The following is an 18,053-nucleotide window of genomic DNA, read 5'->3' as shown; positions in this document are numbered from 1 at the left end:
CTAGAGATGGGTGGATTTCTTTTTGCAAACTGATTACTGTTATTCTGTAGCCAGGCTGAGGAGGGGTAGACTGTAAGCTGATTCCAGAGTTCAAATGAAGGACTCAATACATCAGTTTCTGGTCTGAAGGAATGACATGCATGTTAGTATGTGTGTGTTTGTTTGGGCACTGGGCTGTGGTATCATCTTGCTTTTTTTCCATTTTCCCTTCACAACCCTTCCTTGCATGCTTCCTCTCTCCACTTATGGATGAGAAAGGAACACTCTGTCCAAAGTATAAAGAAAGATGTGTTTGGGTTGAGAGGTGTTCTGGGAAATGAATCAATAAACAGAGTTGGGCATTTATTGAAACCAGTTATGCGCCTTCCTCCTCCTCCAGCCCCTCCCTGGACCTTTTTTCAGAGCTGACCATTTGTGGAAAAGGAAAAAAATCAGAGCTGTGAACTGCTGCGGGCCCCTACTCAGTGAAATGATTTCCTTTCAGGCTGTCCCGTTATCTTTTAGCTGGCAGGACATCCCCCTCCCTCCCTTCCCCTGGTTCTGAAACACTTCTCTTTGCCTCTCCCCCACTCTTATTTCTCTAACACACACACGCACACACTTTACTGCCAAAATGTCCATCCTCCACCCCCTCCCCAGCTAACTTCCTTCCAGCATTTCCTGAGCTGGATAATCCCAGGATTTGTTAAAAAACAGGGGAAAGGGGAGAGCACAAGAGAGTGCATTAATGTACAAAACTCACTCCTTGTTCTCCTAACATTGTTTGGTGGATACACCAAAAGAGGAGTTGACAAATGAGTGATTCATAGACTCGTCTGGTTCTCTCTTTCCATCACTTGGGTTTTTTTCCCCTTCTTTTTTCTTTCCTTCTCTTTTTACAAGCTTGTGGAAGAAAAGATTCGGCGTGTCTTATCTGTACTCTCTGGCTGACCCAGCAATATCCAACTTTGCTTGACTCTCCTTGCCAGCTTGATTTCACTCTGAAGGTTCCTGGGACCAACTGTAAGAAGGGAGGACCCCCCCCCCCAGCTAACATCTGCCCTCTGTTGCCAGTTTCACTGAAGACACTGGTTTACCACCAGCCACCTCCCTCTTAAGCAAACCCTTCTGAACTTGGGCTATGATCTCTCTGCTGCTGCCTACTGGAGCTCTCTGCATTGTCTCAGCCTCCCCCTTCTGCAACAGCAGCATCAGCCACAGCAGCTTAACATCTGGAGAGGATTAATGTGGATACATCCAGCTGGAAGTTCTTCTGGACTTTCAATGTCGCTGACTGGGAACAGGAGACAGGCAACGAAGGTCTGAGGGACAAGGGGGGAGCTTTGCACTTGTCTGGTGCAAACTAAGGGGGGTGGGGGGAAAGGAAGGAGGGGGCAGACCTCTTTTTGGAACTAACTCATGAAGAACAAGGGAGGAAAGCCGAAACTCAAGAGGAAAGGAGCCACTAACATCTTCGGCTGCGATCTGACAGAATATCTGGAGAGCTCTGGACAAGATGGTAATAACAATAGCCTTTTTATTTCTTTGTAGGTCTAGAGATGACGTTTATTGTGGCCACTGCCAAGAAGTGAGGTAGATTCATGGTTTACCGCTGTAAAACACTAAATTACTTTAGCTGAGCTGAATAGTGCTTGTTGCTTTTGCTTCTAACAGCAAGAAATGCTTTGCTGTGTGGCAAAGAGAGAAAGATGATCTCTTTACCCCCAGGATATAAGTTTGATCCTGAGAGAGTAAGGGAATACTTTTGACACCCTCAAACTGGGGCAAGGGGAATAAGGAGGTTTCAAGATTGCCGCTCCAGGTGTGGCCCTTCCAGGTCTTGCATTTCTTTTCCTCAAGATGTCCAGCAACATGAACCTCCGTTGAAATCAGTGAACTGAGGAGGCAAATGTGCTCAGAAGATGGACTGCAAGTAGAAGGCAGCAAGAGCTCTTAAGGAGAGCTCAGAAAAGTTATTGTTTTAAGCCACAGGTCCTAGAATCTTGTAGCCAGCTGAAGGATTCAGGGAGTGTAGTCCAAGAAAGTAATTTTTGTAACTTCTGCTCCGAGGTTCCTGTAATGTTCTTATTATGTAAGGTTCCCATAATGTTCTTATTTGAAAGACAAAGATGTAGGAAAATGGTAGGTTGTGGGGGGAGCAATTGACAGAATTTCCTGTATTTCTTACTAGCAACTCCTACCTCTTTCTTCCCTATAGTCATTTTTTCTCAGATGAGCATATGATGTGTCAGACTGTGGGAGGTGGCAATATCAATTTGGTTTTGAAGTGGATGGTCAGAGATGAAGCAAAATATCTTTCTTAGAAGTGGGTGACAAGGCATATTGTTGACATGTCTGAAAGGGTACAATCCCCCTCCCCTGATTTTTGTTCTTAGAAACTGTACATTTAATGAGAAATGTTAAAGGATTTTGTTCCTCCTCTGCATCTACATGACATTCCAAGTTTAGATTTATGTGGCTGCTTAAAAAAAATGCAGACTTTCCAGGGCAAGGGCTCCTTTAACAATATTATTTCAGAGTTTATTTAATAATGGCGGGGACAGTCATTACAATTTCTGTGGAAGGAATGCCTCAGAAAGGAAATGTACTCATATAAATGTTGCTGCATAAGATGTTGCTGTTACAGAGTGACATGAGCTGCCAAAGTACATCATGTTGTTCTTATGTTCTTTCTCTTATGCATTCACATACTTCCAGTAAAAAACCAAACAAACATGGAACATGTTTTCCCACATCAGTTTGCAATACAGAACTTAATTCATTTGACAGATGTGCATAGCATCTATGGAAAAGCATGGCTGGAGTGGAGGGATGTAGCACTTTTTCCCCATTTGGCTGACCACAGCAACACTGTTGGCCCAGTGCATTGAGGATAAAGAGATCTCAGTGTTGAACTGCAAGAACATTCATGATCAGACCTCCATGACCATGGAGGCAAACACAGCCTCACAGCCATGTTAAATAAGGATATATATGAGCTTGTCTTCCCACCACATTACTTGGCCAAAACATTACTTTGAATGCTCCTGGGGTTGGAGATTTGGTTGTCTGGGATGTGGGTTGGGGCCTTTTCACTTGTGGCATCCTAATTATGCTACCAGTCAATGTAGATAGTATAGCTAGTATAGAGTTAAAATGTTTGTCCAAGTCAATAGATGGCAGCTTCCCCATGCAAGAATTTTATCAATGGTTCTAGACTATTCTCTTATCTCCATTTCTGCAATCCTAGACAGGCAGCAAACAAAGACCTTGGAAGACTTGCTTTGTCAGAGTGCAACATCCACAATTTCCCTCCTAGCATGGGGACATGCAGAGAGCCAGTATAGTGTAGAGGTTTGAGTGTTGGACTATAACTCTGGATTGTGTGTGTATGTGTCTTCATGTCACCTGTCAACTTATGGCAACCTCATGAATTTCATAAGATTTTCTTAGCCAAGGAATACCCAAAGGTGGTTTTGCCAGCTCCCTCCTTTGAAATATAGCCTGCAGCACTTGGAAATCAGGGTTGACCAAGAAAACCCACTGGGTGGCCTTGGACAAGTGACATTGTCTCAGCCCCAGAGGAAGGCAAATGTAAACCTCCTCTGACAAGAAAAATCTGTAGTAGGTTCATCTTAAGGTCACCATAAGTTGGAAATGACTTGAAGGCACACAACAAGAAATGGGCATATACAAAAATCTTAGTACCTTCTTTATGCTTTTTGAGCTATGACAAATATAGGTTACTGAGCTCCTGATGGGCCAATATACACATTTGGGCAGGATACATTTGGTTTGGTGAATTATCAGTTGTGTAGATATGGTTTTGACTCAATGCAGCCAAAGAAACAGAAGCATATGCATATGTGCACGTATATATGTGTGTATGTGCATGCGTACGCATGTTCAAATGCATACATCGCTCCTAGATAGATAGATAGATAGATAGATAGATAGATATCGCAAACATGACATGTGTTGGCAAAATAAGACACCTTCCTCCCCATCACATTGACTGGGCAACACTTCCAGGGCGATCAGAATATGACTACCCAAAGGAAAACCCCCATTTTCAGATCTTGGGGGGGGGGGGGCAGGAGGCACAAACCATACACTGCTCTGTTCACGTTAAAATGAGCACATATGCATTTTCCACTAGCTTTCCACCCATACCATCAGAAACATCTGCTTCCCACCCCCCACCAGCACTAGAAGTGGAAGGACTACTGGAAGCAAAATAGAAGCAAGATTGCAGCGAAGCTTCATGGGAATTGTAGTAGCTTTCCAGGTTGGGGGGGAATACCAGGACCGAAGCAAACATGCATTCCACACCATCACAACTTCGAACTGAATGCGATTCAGCCTGGGAGTAGGATTTGTGAATTCCGTAGTTCATCAAATTTAGCTATTCCGGGTTCACTTTGGAGAGGGCTTGGAACGATTCTGCATTGACAGCAATTGCGTGTGATAATCTCTTGCGCATTAATGTGAATACCCATGATTGACTCCAGGATGACTTTGGAATAGACTGGAAGTTTTCGTCATGTGATAACGACCTAAGAAGGTTTTCCTTTGATAACTTATTTTCTTCAGTGTTAAACAGAATATTTTCATTTCTTCTTTAGAGTAAAACTTTCAGATGTGGGACTACAGAATACATTCCACCAGCCTCAAATGCACTATGAGGCATTTATTAAATGTTTTCCTCTCCTGTCATGGGGAATGGGATATCTTAATCCCCTCTCTTCATGGTATACCAACGGGGCACACAAATTCTACTTCAGAGATGTTTATTTTCCACAGATCAGTACCCATTTCAAAATCCAGCCTTCCCACCCTTCATTCATTCACCTGGTCAGAATAGTGTTTAGGTCTTCCAAGCTCTCCCCAGCTGGACTAGCAGCCTTTATGTTATACCAGGATCAGCCATCTGAAGGAGGTTAAATCTGGGCAGGATCAGGCTCCGTTCTTCAGTTTCAGCACAGCCAAGCCCAGTGTGGTCAAAGCCACATGCACCTGTGTAGATTCTGGCTATGGCGCAGGACAGACCGCCTGAAAAGAGTGCCTGCTGGCAGACTAATTTCCTCCAGAGTCAATCTGCAGCTGCCAAATCGCACTGCTTCCCTATGGAGGAAAAAGAACCCAGAAAAATGGGTTCTTTTTGCACCGCAGGGCCGACATAATGAGTGCACCACTCGCATGGTGACGTGTGGACGCCATGTGGCACTTTCATAACATTGGCAGTGCCTGTCTACATGGGGCACCGCCATTGTTATGGCGCCATGTTAGTGTTAGGGACCGTGTGGTTGGTGCATGGTCCCTAACCCTAAAATCCGTGCCAGCACAGCGCTTCATGCCCATTTGTATTGGTCCTGTGATTACTTTCCAAAGCTCAATTAGCAGGGCAGGGGGCTTCTAGCTTTTCCACCTCAACTTCTGACTGACAGCAGAGTCTTTACAGGTGTGTCAGACAAACCCCTTCTAGAAAACATATCCAGGATTAGCTATGTTGGCCATACAGCAAAGTGCAATAACATCTAAAATTCACAAAACAGTGATACTTTTATTGGGCCAACCAAAATTCATAAAGTACATGATGCTGGCTTCTTCATCAGAAAAAGCTGTTAAAAATCATACAGAAGAATGAAAAATATGACAGCAGGCCTGTGACTCTAACATTGTCATTTTCTTTCTCCTGTATGATTTTTAATACTTTTGCCTGATGAAGAAGCCAGTGGAGCTTGCATCATGAATCTCGTGGATTTTGATTTGCTCAATAAAAGTATTGCTGTTTTGTAGATTTTGGTTGTTATTGTACTAAACCTCTTCTAGTACAGAGATGAATCTCTCCTAGTTCTTTAGAACTGCTCTGGATAGTGAAGGAGCTAGGTTCACTGTCTCATGAGATTAGTGACCAAATTATGGGGCAAAACCTTTTGAAGTTTCCTTTATCTTCTCCCTCTTTCTTTTGGAAAGCCTTTATATGCTGTGTGGGTTATAGGGTCTTCCTTATTCCTCTGCTCTTGCCTTCTGTGGCAGTCTTCCAAGACTGGGCCAAATCCTACACTCTGACTGCTTTCTCCCCTCAGGTTTTATACTTCTGTTCCCTCTTCCCCCAGCTTCTAAGTGTCCAGCTTTTCCCAGTTGCTAGTGACGGATCAGCTGCACATCTGCCAACATTCTTCTCATCACTAATCAGCACAGCAGCCAGTTTGGCAGTTTGGAGAGGAATATGGTAGTGGATGCCCCACTCATATGTGTATATTCACTTTATTTGTGCACATGGAGAGACACAATCAGATCACAATGTTTTTGTTCAGCTGTCTTTGCATCTGGCAGAGGGATTGCCTTGTATGATGATCTGAGGTTCCTGCTCTCGACTTACAGAGGGCCGCTAGATGTAGTCACAGGAAGTGGTTTGGCAGCTCTGAGCAGCTTTCTTCCTCAGGGTCATCTCTTAGCAATCACCCTTGGCTTATGTAAAGAGGGAAAAAGAGGAGGGAACTGTTCTCCCAGAACTGCTTATTTTCATCTGAAATGTCAGCCCATCCTCTTGTGCGTTTGCCACTAAAAGATCAGAAATGTTCTTTTTGCCGTTTCTTGAAGGAATTGCTTGACCTTTCTGTGGCCAGCACAGATGAAACCAAACCCAAATGATGAGCAAAACAAAATACAAACAAGGGGCTGGTCCAGTGGTCAGCAGATAAAAGGAAAAGCAAGATTAACAAACTTGTGGAAGCCTTCAGGACAGTTGAATAACACACACACATATGAATGGTGTTGTTCATCCCTTACAAAGCTATCTGTGTTGCCTGTATCTTCTGCATGTGCCCTTTGAGCCTTTTATAGTAACAGTGTTATTCTCCACAGTTTAGGTCACACCCAGATCATCATCTCATTTCATTGTTCCTTGTTTTCCTTCATAACCTTTCTCTCTTATGTGAATCTGTGGTGTATTAAGATTTCTCACATGTAAACTGGGAAATGTGTGCTCAAAATATACCTAGCAACATGTACCAGCAGAAAAAACAGACAACTATGTATTAGTGCATTCATACCAATGACACAGACATCCCATCAAGTGGCAGCTTATGATTCCCCCAGAAATAAGGAGACGTGCTAGTCATGCACTGTTCCTCATAAGTCCATGTCCCCTGCCAGGCTGTTGCTGAGCATTAAACATTACACTGCTTTTTTTGGCAAATGGCAGAACAGGAGACTCTCTCTTTCTTCCAAAGAAATCTATTCCAGATTTTTCTTCCTTCCTTGAAGCATTTGACCTTCACAACCCTGTAGTGTGGTTGGTGGAAGTTGTTCTTAATCAAACGTCACAGAACAAAACAAAGACCCCCCCCCCTTTCAATTTCTTTTTGTGTGGAAAGAAGGAATGAGAGAGAGCAGCCAGTTGCATGTAGAGATGGAGAATGGAGAAAATCCGAAAGCATTAAAAGGGAAATTTGAAATTCCATCCATCCATTTATTTATTATGGTTGACAGACCAGAAATAGATTTTAAATTGCCTTCTACCTTCTGTCCAGTCAGTCAATCAATTTACAAAAGCAAATCTTCCTTGCTCTTGAAAAAAATCTACCTACAGTTGAAATGAGCAGCACAGGAGATTGTTGATTGGGAGATATTTAGAAGGAATATGTATTTCAGGGTGAGAGATGGAGTATGAGTTTTCAAAGATCCTGTAGTTGCTGCTGCAGAGTTCTAGGAAAAAGATAATCTGGGAGAAATTCACTCTGTCAAGTTTCTTCTGCAAATTTACCCCATCTGCACCTCTGCTAGACTGAATATGAAAATGGTCACATTTTAAAATCAGAAATATGTTTATTTCTGGACTTGTGACGCATTTGACAAAATAAAAAAATATGAGTGACAACCTGCACACCTTTAAAAGTGTGGGAAATCCATCCATTGCATACAATTGCAAATATGTATACAGGCACCTTTAATCCATGAGAGCTTGTACCGCTTAATGCATCCATTCATGTCTTGCAACACATTCACAGAACTGGTGAGAAATGGACACAGAGGTGGGGGAAAAAGGAAGCTTACAGAAAAGGCCTTGGGATCTGCTTACCCTCATGTGGATGATGTAACAGAAAGGGGACAACTGTGAATAAGAAGAGAAAGAGAAATGGAGAGCTACAGTAGGACAAAACTGAAAATGAAGTTGCCATGCTCCAACTCAGCCCATTGGTCAAATATGCAGTATTCCTAGAAAAAAGAGGAAGAGGACATACAGGCATTTATCAGACGGGGTCTTTGCAGCTCAGATCCGGGGCTTCTGCAGCTCAGATCCGGGCGATTTGCATTCATGTGATAATGAGAATGTATTTTCATACCTGGTAGTTTTAAATGTGAACCCCTTCCACAGGACTTCCGAACCGAATCCTTCTTGGCTCCTCATTTTGGCGCGTTTTGGCGAGTGCGCTAAATAAGTGGATTGACGCGATTCGCATTGGGGCTCTGTTCGATCTCACTGAGAATTGGTCTGGTGTGCAATCCCAATTTGCTTGTGCTCCTGAACACCATCGCAAGACCCCTGGGTTGCAAATCTCCCATGACGCCCTGCTGCAATTTGCCCCATGTACTTCCGGTGGCCCTTTTCGCTTTCAGGGCAACCGGGGCTCCATTGGAGCTCTGTCTCTCTTCCCTCTCCTTCCTCGCTGCAACTTTTTGGCCAGTGCACTTTCTCCCTCCCTGCCTCTCTCTCTCTCTCTCTCTCTCACACACACACACATATATCCCTGGCAGCCAAATTCAAAGGGATCTTCCGTGTCAGAGCCCCATCCATTTCATTCACATGTACATCTATCCTCCTGTCAATCTCCTCATCTATCACACACACACACACACACACACACACACACACACACACACACCTGGCAGCCAAATTCAAAGGGATCCTCCGTGTCAGAGCCCCCATCCATTTCATCCACACGTACATCTATCCTAAGGATGTATACTAATGTTTTTGAAATAGATGTGAAGGAAATGAAACATGAGGATGCAGGGAGAGATGGAACTCCCAGAATTCCATAGCCTTGAGCCAAGGACCCCACAACAAACTCCAACTCCCATAATAGTAAAACTTTATTTTTAAAATAATAATAATTTATTGTTTTAAAATAATAATAATAATAATAATAATAATAATAATAATATAGGTTATTAGTTTGCTGAGGCACCAGAGCTCTCTGGCAGAGAAGGCTCAATGTCTCTGGACACTACAGTTGCCAGAATTCCACAGCACTGAGCCAGGACAGTTAAACTGGAGTTAAATTGGATTATCTCCCCAGTGTGGATGCAACCTAAGAGAAGGCAACTGAATGACAGGAGGATGGATGTAGATATATACAGATATAGTTATAGCTCCCAGAATCCCAGGCTATTGGCCAACATGGCTGAGGCTTCTGGGAGCTGAAGTCCAGGATCCTTTAAAGGGCACAGTTTGGGGACAACTGGGATAGATGTCGATGTGGCTGAAATGGATCGGGGCTCTGACACGGAGGACCCTTTGAATTTGGCTGCCAGGGATGGGAAACTAGAAGGGAGGAAGAAAGATGCAGCTGTCATTCATGTGAGGCTAGTGTTCGCATGAAAGTGGAGCCAGATTCCCTTCTTAACCCCGGAAATGCAAAGGTTCAGGATGCCTTCAGGGCTCCACTGAGCATGTGCAAGGGTCCCAATTCGAATCATTGAATCCCAATGGTATGTACCAGTGTGGAAATACAATTTGCACTCAATCCGCTTAGCCTGAATCCACATCACATTACTTCCTTCGATTCGATTCCCCATCAGTTCAGAAGGGCATCAGAACAGCGACCAGGTATGAAAATACATTCTTGTTATCACGTGAATGCGAATCGCCCGATCAGCAGATGCCCTGGATCTGAGCTGCAGAGACCCCGTCTGATAAACGCCACAGTCTTGCTGGTATTATTCAGGACTGGAGAACAGGGCCATTCCCAAAAACATATTTCAAGTTGACCTGCCAGTCCAGTTTAACTGCTATAATGCAGCCTCCCTATTTGAGCATTCTTGCTAGCCAGGATCAAAAGCTTTCTCACCCCTGCCCAGCTGGCAAGTGGATTTCTTGAATTTGGTCTACTTCTCACTTTTCTTGTTCAGTATGCCAAGACAGCTCAAGATATACATCTGGTGCCCATGCATCTTGCCCACAGAGAATGTTCAGCTTTCCTTTACTGTACATAACAGCAGAAACATCAAAAGGAAAAGACAAGGCATGTGTGCTTTCACTCTTTCTTTTTCCTTAAAGCTTTTGAACCCACCTGAATTCCCAAAGGGGTTTGCCTCATGATTTTAGATGTTTCTTAACAGCTACTAAAATTGGGCAACTCATGATGAAAACCCCACAGCTCCTCTTTCTTTCTCTTTTAAATGAGAAAAGGAAATTTCTCAGACCTATTGCAACTCTGGTTGCAGATCCTTTTTCAAGCTATTTTGCAACCATGAGAGATGGAAAGTACATTCATTTTATTTTATTTTTAGTTTGTTAATCCCTGACGCATATAAGATTAGAATTTCTTATTATACTGCTTACATTGGAAACCCTATCTTTTCTTGGGTTGTCTTGTTCATTTAAAGCCAAGCCCACAATTTCTTATTCAGGCAAAATTAATGCTCACTTAGCTCTCTATGCATTTATGCTAAGCCAGGCTTTTGGGATTTAGTGGTTGGATGGTGACTGGATAGACAGGCATGTACCACAATCCTATTCATGTTTACTCAGAAGTTTCACATTTACTCATCCAAGGCTGCTGTTCTATGTACATTTACTTCAGTGTAAGGTTTGCTGAATGTAGTTAGTAAAGCTCTGTGCAAACAGGAATAGGTCTTGTACAGTTTAGAGATCCAACACAGGAACATAATTGAGACAAATCTCAGACAGTGTAATGAAACATTGCGGAAGAAGTATGCTGGAAAGACACATTTACAGCCACAAACAGAAAATGAGGGATCAGCCAGACATTAGCATTTCCAAAAGAGATCCAGAGTCTTTGATGGATTACAAACTGAATATATATGGTAACAAGGTTATACTGGTTTATAAAACAGGAAATGCCATTTATCACTTCAGGGTAATTGTTAGATAAATGAGCTCTTTTCATAATACACTACAAGCTGCACTGTAACTTTATTTCACTGTACTTTTATTTATTTGATATTTACTTTTGCAACATTTTGCATAATAGTTTAATCAGGATTAAAATGTTTAAAAATAACAAGTCCAATATTTTTCAAACTTAAGGCATTACTTTTTAAAGCCAGTGTGTTAGTGCTTGAAAGAATCTTGTTAGCTGTTGCTAGTTACATGTTGCTATATGAGTAATGTACTGGTAACACACTAGCAACTCCTTGTGTCTAAATTGATTTTGTGATTTTTTAAAAAAATTACTCTTGGCAGTGATGAAAATTAAGCATTATTATGCCCTCATTACCTCCCTCCCCCAAGTAACATGTTACAGGTAATGCCATTATTTGTAAGGTGTTTTATCCAGGTTTTGATGGAACCAAATGAAAGAAATGTTGGCAGTAGAAACACTACTGTTTTATATGAAGAAGAGTGTTCTAACCACAGGCACATGTGTGCGCACAAGCAGACACATGGCAGAGATTACAACATACCTTTTGGTATAATTTTGAACTGTATAGATTTATGCCAAGAAGATTTGTGTCAGTAATGTAACCACCAAATTTATGGTAACTATATGTGTTGGTTTTTTCCCTTTCTCTATGTGGAGAAAGGAAATATGGCTCAGTGTTAGAGCATTTGTTTTGCATGCAGAAAGTCCCACATTCAATCCCTAGCACATGGTAGCTACAGGGAAAGGGGATAAGGCTTTCTTTCCTCAGAAGAAGAATTCTGTTCTTCCTAGCAAAATTTCCCTCCTGTCCTTGAATTTCTAGCAGTGCAAGAAAATCATTCACACCTAAAATGAATCTGTTTCATCTGTTTGCATTCTCTTATTAATTTTTCCTGTCCCCTTTCTTTGCATGATTAAACTTTATTTCTAAATGCTCAACTGAAGTGTCAATGGGGGGGGGGGGGAAAGGGGGCGGCGCAGGACAGAAATTTTATTTGGGGGCTCAACTGATCACCCCAAAAGGGTGGGCTGGAGCCGTCCATTTTAGCTCCCAAGGTAGGGTTGATAATCATTGACTGAAACACAGAAGAGTGACTTGCTAGCTTTTCCAACCATGGGGTCCTCTTGATCTATTGGAGTACAACCAAGCATGACTGGGGAAGGCTGATGTATACAATGCAGAATTAGATGCACTTGTGGTCTAATTTGGTAGAGGATTTCTTCTTATGCTTTCTGTATGACTGTGTAGTGAAATTATTCTAACTTTCTTTTTATGTATGTGAAGATAGTCTCCCATAGTGCCATCAGGAATATAGGAATTTTCTCAATCCTCCAGCTGTTTGCCTGTGGACCTCCCACCCCACAGGAAATCATAACATCTAAGCATTATGAACATTTGAGAAATAAACCAGATTTTCATGTTCTTTGCCACATAGTTTGTACTTTTGTTCTTTTGCCTGCTGAACTTTATGTGGAATCTGCAGTTCAATTTGAGGAGGAGCTTTGTTTGAGCCAAATGCTAAGCCTGCTAACCAGATGTGAATTTGAGTTGTCAGTATCATGTTGGTTTTTTCCCTTTGCTAAGCTTATGCCTATGTTTGCAGGCACATTTATTACTTGTGTTTTCTCTGGATATATGTGTATGTGTGTGCTTTGATGTCTTGCTGTAGGGAGAAGACAGACATAAATTCAGTGGTGAGTGCATGAGCAAGAGTGGTACACAGCTGCATCACACATAATAACCTTCTGTTGAGGATCAACCTTGGTGTATATGTGTGTGCTTTTGCCCTGCTCTATTTCAAGGGAATCCAGGTTTGTTGAGGGCTGACTGATTGTCCCTTTTGTCTTGCATATATTATACTCTGCTTTTCAGAACAGGATTGTGCACAGAACTGATTGTCTGGCCTCTGTGTAGGCAGGAACCTACTATCCTGACCTCATTTTAAAATGCCCCCCCCTTTTTTTAATGTTAAACTTAAAGCATTTGCCGATGACCTGATCATATTCTTAGAAGACCCAAAAAAATAGATGTTACAACTAATAAAGAGGATAAACAAATATGGCGAATTGGCAGGCTTCAAAATTAATGTAAATAAAACAGCAATTATAACTAAAAATATGTCAGAAACGGAAGAGAAAGAACTAAGTAATATCTCAGGATTTAAAGTGGTTAAAAAAGCTAAATATTTGGGTGTATATCTCACAAAAAGAAATATAGATCTTTACTCTAACAACTATGAAAAAGTATGGAATGAGATCAAGAGGGATATGTTACAATGGTCAAAAATGAATCTTTCTCTGTTGGGAAGAATGGAAATCCTGAAGATGAACGTGTTGCCAAGACTCATTTTCTTATTTCAAAACCTACCCATCCTGTGTAAAGAAAAATATTTTGAAAGTTGGCAAAAAATCCTTACCAACTTTATTTGGCAGGGAAAGAAAGCGAGGATTGGGTGGAAGCTGTTAACAGAAGATAAAAGGAAAGGAGGTTGTAATTTACCAAACTTGAAACTGTATTACTATGCAGCATGCCTCCAATGGTTAGAAGAATGGGTCTTTCTGAGAAATGAGGAATTGTTAGAACTAGAGAGTACGAAAATGAGATTTGGGTATCACGCTTTCTTATGGTATGGAAAACTTAATGCTAATTCTGATTTTTCCCATCATTTTATAAGAAACTCATTATGTAGGATCTGGTTAAAAATAAAAAAAAATGTTCTATAATCAATGGCCATTATGGATCTTAGTTCAAGAGGCGTTCTATAAAAGAACTAAACAAAAAGATCAATGTTGGTTAACATATAAAGATTTATTAAAAGACGAAAAAGGAAAACTAGTAATGAAATCTAATGATGAAATAGAAAAATTGACTAACAGGAATTGGCTATTGCAAAGACAACTAATGGAAAAATTTAGAATTGACAAAAAAGAACATGAATTAACAATTGAAAAGAACGAAATTGATAACATTATATTCGATGGGAAAAAGGTCATATATCCAAATATTACGGAATATTAAAACAAAGAGAGCTGGAATCTGAAACAGTAAAACATAGTATGATAAAGTGGTCACAGGATATAGGCGAAACAATTGAAATGGACTTATGGGAAAAATGATGGCGAGATTCACATTCCTTCACTCTTTGTCAGAACTATAAAGAAAATTATATCAAAATCCTACACCGATGGTACTTATCTCCAAATAGATTAAATAAAATGTACAAAGTTGGGAATGGTATGTGTTGGAAATGTGGAAAAAAAAGAGGTACTCTTTATCATTTATGGTGGGAATGTGAAAAGACCAAAAATTATTGGGGAAAAATACAGAATATTAGATATTGGTATACCTTTAAACCCTTTGTTGTTTCTTTTGAACATGACGGGTATATTAGAGAAAAAAATGGAAAAAAATTTAGAAGACTAATATTATATATGATTACAATAGCTAGAATTACTTTTGCTAGATATTGGAGATCACGAATGAATCCTGCTATAGAGGAATGGCTAGAAAATCTAACAGAGGCAATGGAAATGGACATACTTACAGCGCGTATGAATGACATGAAACTGGAAGAAAGAGAGAAAGAATGGGAATGTTTAAAAAAAATTCAAAGAATTGGACTTGGATTAAAAAGAAACCAAAAGAGTATATGATTTATAGGAAAGGGCTTATGATTAGAGCCAAGAAGAAATAAGATTTAAGATTTAATATGTAGAAAACTTATGAAGTATGTTAAAGAGGTGACCTAAATACAAAACTTTGAGGAAGTCTTTTGTTAGAATATAAATGAAAATTAGATACAATTGTGTTTTTTATGTTTTTTGTACAAGACTGTATTGTTTTTGTGCATCTTGTCTTTTTTGTTTGGAATATGTGATTTGCATCTGGTATGTTTATATAATAATAAAAATTATTAAAAATAAATAAATAAATAAAATGCCCCCTTTTGAAAAAGGTTGGGGGGAAAATCCTTCAAGTGTTGAATGAAGCTTCTAACAAAGTCTTAATTAGTTAACCATGCTTGGGAGGTGTGGTACACAGATGAAAACAAAACACAGCCTTCCTGTCTATGTTTTCTTCATATTTCCTCTCCTTCTGATTTTCTTTCCGTGCAGGTCTATCACCAGCTTACAAGTGAAATGGATGGTACAATCCAAGAATTTATAGAACAGATAATTCTCAGGAGCTCAGGGCCTGCAGCCGCCTTTTTCTTCACCAGATCAGGGCAGCAGCAACCGCATGCCATGGCCCTGATCTAGCCTTTCCACAGCACAAAAAGGAGATACAAAAAGCAGCCATAGCCGCCAGCACTGCGGCTTTTCTGTGCTCCTTTGGTGCTGGGTCATCTGGACACAGTGCCAGGGAAGTGCCTTGATGCCACCTGCTGTGTGGTGGGGCACGTGGTGTCATGCTGGCATGGAGGTGGAGTCAGGGCATGCTTCATGCAGATGCCACTCCCCCACTCCGCCCCCATGCTGGCCTTTGATGCTGGCCTATACAGCCCCTAAACTTCCAGGCATGGCTTACCCTCCTCCTTCCTTTTTGCTTCAAAGGGACTGAATGTGCATAATTAATCCATAGTGTGTGTGTGAGCCAGCATGGAGTAGTGGTCTGAGTGTTGGACTAGGATTCTGGGAGATCAGGGTTTGAATTCCTTCTCAGCCATGGAATCTCACTGGTTGATCTTGGACAAGACACACTCTTTCAGACTTAGAGGAAAGTATTGGCAACCCTTTCTCTGAACCAAGTCTTGCCAAGAAAACCCTGGGATAGATTTACCTTAGGGTTGTCATAAATCAGAAACAACTTGAAGGCACACAACAACAATAATCTGCACTTCATACAGTGGGCCCTTTGTATCTGTGGGGTTTGATTTCAGGACCCCACATAGATACCAAAATCTGTGGATGCTTAAGTCCCATTAAATACAATGTCATAGTAAAATTATATCCCTTATATGAAATGGTAAAATCAAGGATTTTGGAATAAACATATGTATTTAATATTTTCAAGCTGTGGATGGTTGAATATGTGGATAAAGAAAATGTGGGTATGCAGAACTGACTTTAGTTATAATAGTTTGATACCATTTTTATAATCCCATCCTAGAGAATCTTGGCATTTGTAGATTATTGAGGTACTTACAATTCTCTGTTAGAACCTTTTACTGCGCTCCCCTGACGAACAGTTCCCAAGATACTTTGATAAGAAGGAATGACATCCAGATCATTTTAATTCTATAGAGTAGACAGGCCCTATAAAAGGCCCTATTTGGTTTAGAGATTTGCAAGAAGTTCACTCTTCTTTATTTTTTTAAAAAAATATTTATTTGATTCTGTAACTTCTGGACTGAACATGGAATTGGCTATAATTCATAATAGGATATCTATACATTTTGGACTTTAAAAATGTTCCATGAAAGTGTAAAAACCAGCAACATTTGGCAACATATACATATTTGGAAAAAATACCAAAAACATTATGTACAGTTATAACATGAGCACAAATTTACTTTAGTCAATGGGCTAATGTGTCTCTTAAAAAATTAACACAAAAGTGCATAAATTTACATATATATAATTTTAAATTAATACAGAACTAGGATGGAAAAATGTGGGAATAGGAATAAAAGGACACAACAGACTTACTCACCCCAATTCATTCACCAAACAACCTGTATAGCATGTGCTTGTGATGGGCTTGAAACTCTGTCTTCTTATATTGTATTTTGTATAGTGTCTAGATCAAGAGAAGTAATAGTGCCACTGTATTCTGCTCTGGTCAGGCCCCACCTGGAATATTGTGTCCAGTTCTGGGCACCACAATTCAAAAAGGACATTGAGAAACTGGAGTGTGTCCAGAGGAGGGCGACTAAAGTGGTGAAAGGTCTGGAAACCTTGCCCTATGAGGAACGACTTAGGGAGCTGGGGATGTTTAGCCTGGAGAAAAGAAGGTTAAGAGGTGATATGATAGCCCTGTTTAAATATTTGAAAGGATGTCACATTGAGGAGGGAGCAAGCTTGTTTTCTGCACTGGATGGCCCTTGTGGTCTCTTCCAACTCTATGATTCTATGATTCTATGATTTAAGGCTTGCACCAAGCTGTCCTGCTAGTTCTGAAGTCATGGGATGTAGAATTTGGGAAAGTTATAATTATTATTATTTTGGATGTTTTCAACATGGAAAAGTTATTTTTGCACTTGGAAAATTTCAACTCCTCCTCCTTCAGTTTTCAGAATCCTTGGAGCCAGCATGACCAGTGGCAATGCCTGCGGTTTTCTAGGAATTAGTCCCAAACGACATATCCAAGTTCTGATGGGATGGGAGATGTTTTGTCACTTCCACTGGTACTGGATGTTAGATTGACATTGAAAAAGTGGGCAGGGCTCCTGTACTTTTAATGAATGTGTGAAAAAGAGCATTTCAGCAGGCGGAGCTGGTTTCATGGAAAATAATATTTCAATATGGACATATTAATTTCTGTGCAGAAAATATTGTTTTCTGTACAAGTTACCCATGTGTGATTTTTACATAAACTGAATCCCCAATTGTGGTATTTTGCATCTTGAAGTATCATTTTCCATGCAGACAATAATGTTTCCTGTGTAGACAATGATTTTTCAGGTTTCACATAGGGAGTATCCCTACTGAGTAAATATTGTTTACAAGTCTGGGATTATGAGGGCAAAGCCTAAAGTAATGTATGACATATAGTTTAATTCTGATACTTCTTTTTAATGATCCCTGAGTTGTTGAAGGGGGATCATAGTCCCATCATTGTGCAGTGTGAAAGAGTCCAAGGCTCTAACTAGCTATGCCTCACACAGCCTGCACTGATAAGAAACAAAGGCCTTAAACACATGGTACAAAAGAAGCTGCTTCTGGATGCTTTGGTGGCATGGTGCTTAGGTGACTCATGACTCCAAATTGGCCAGAATTCGCTCTGCCATCACCCTC

At 40.7% G+C, this 18,053-nt stretch overlaps 1 protein-coding gene across 1 annotated transcript in view; it reads left to right on the top strand.

Moving 5' to 3' along the window:
• Positions 1-1,390: 1,390 nt before the first annotated feature.
• ARHGAP31 (Rho GTPase activating protein 31) overlaps positions 1,391-18,053 on the top strand; it is a 126,693-nt gene continuing 110,030 nt past the window's right edge. The window contains exon 1 of the mRNA XM_089512485.1: positions 1,391-1,498. Within this exon, the coding sequence (XP_089368611.1) occupies positions 1,399-1,498 (100 nt within the window). The 5' untranslated portion in view covers positions 1,391-1,398. The remainder of the gene's footprint in view (positions 1,499-18,053) is intronic.

The sequence above is a fragment of the Sceloporus occidentalis genome, unplaced genomic scaffold (genome assembly GCF_023333645.1).
Source record: "Sceloporus occidentalis isolate IW3139 unplaced genomic scaffold, rSceOcc1.0.p SCAF_2, whole genome shotgun sequence".
Classification (NCBI taxonomy): Eukaryota; Metazoa; Chordata; class Lepidosauria; order Squamata; family Phrynosomatidae; genus Sceloporus; species Sceloporus occidentalis.
This window is presented reverse-complemented; position numbering and strand designations above follow the sequence as displayed.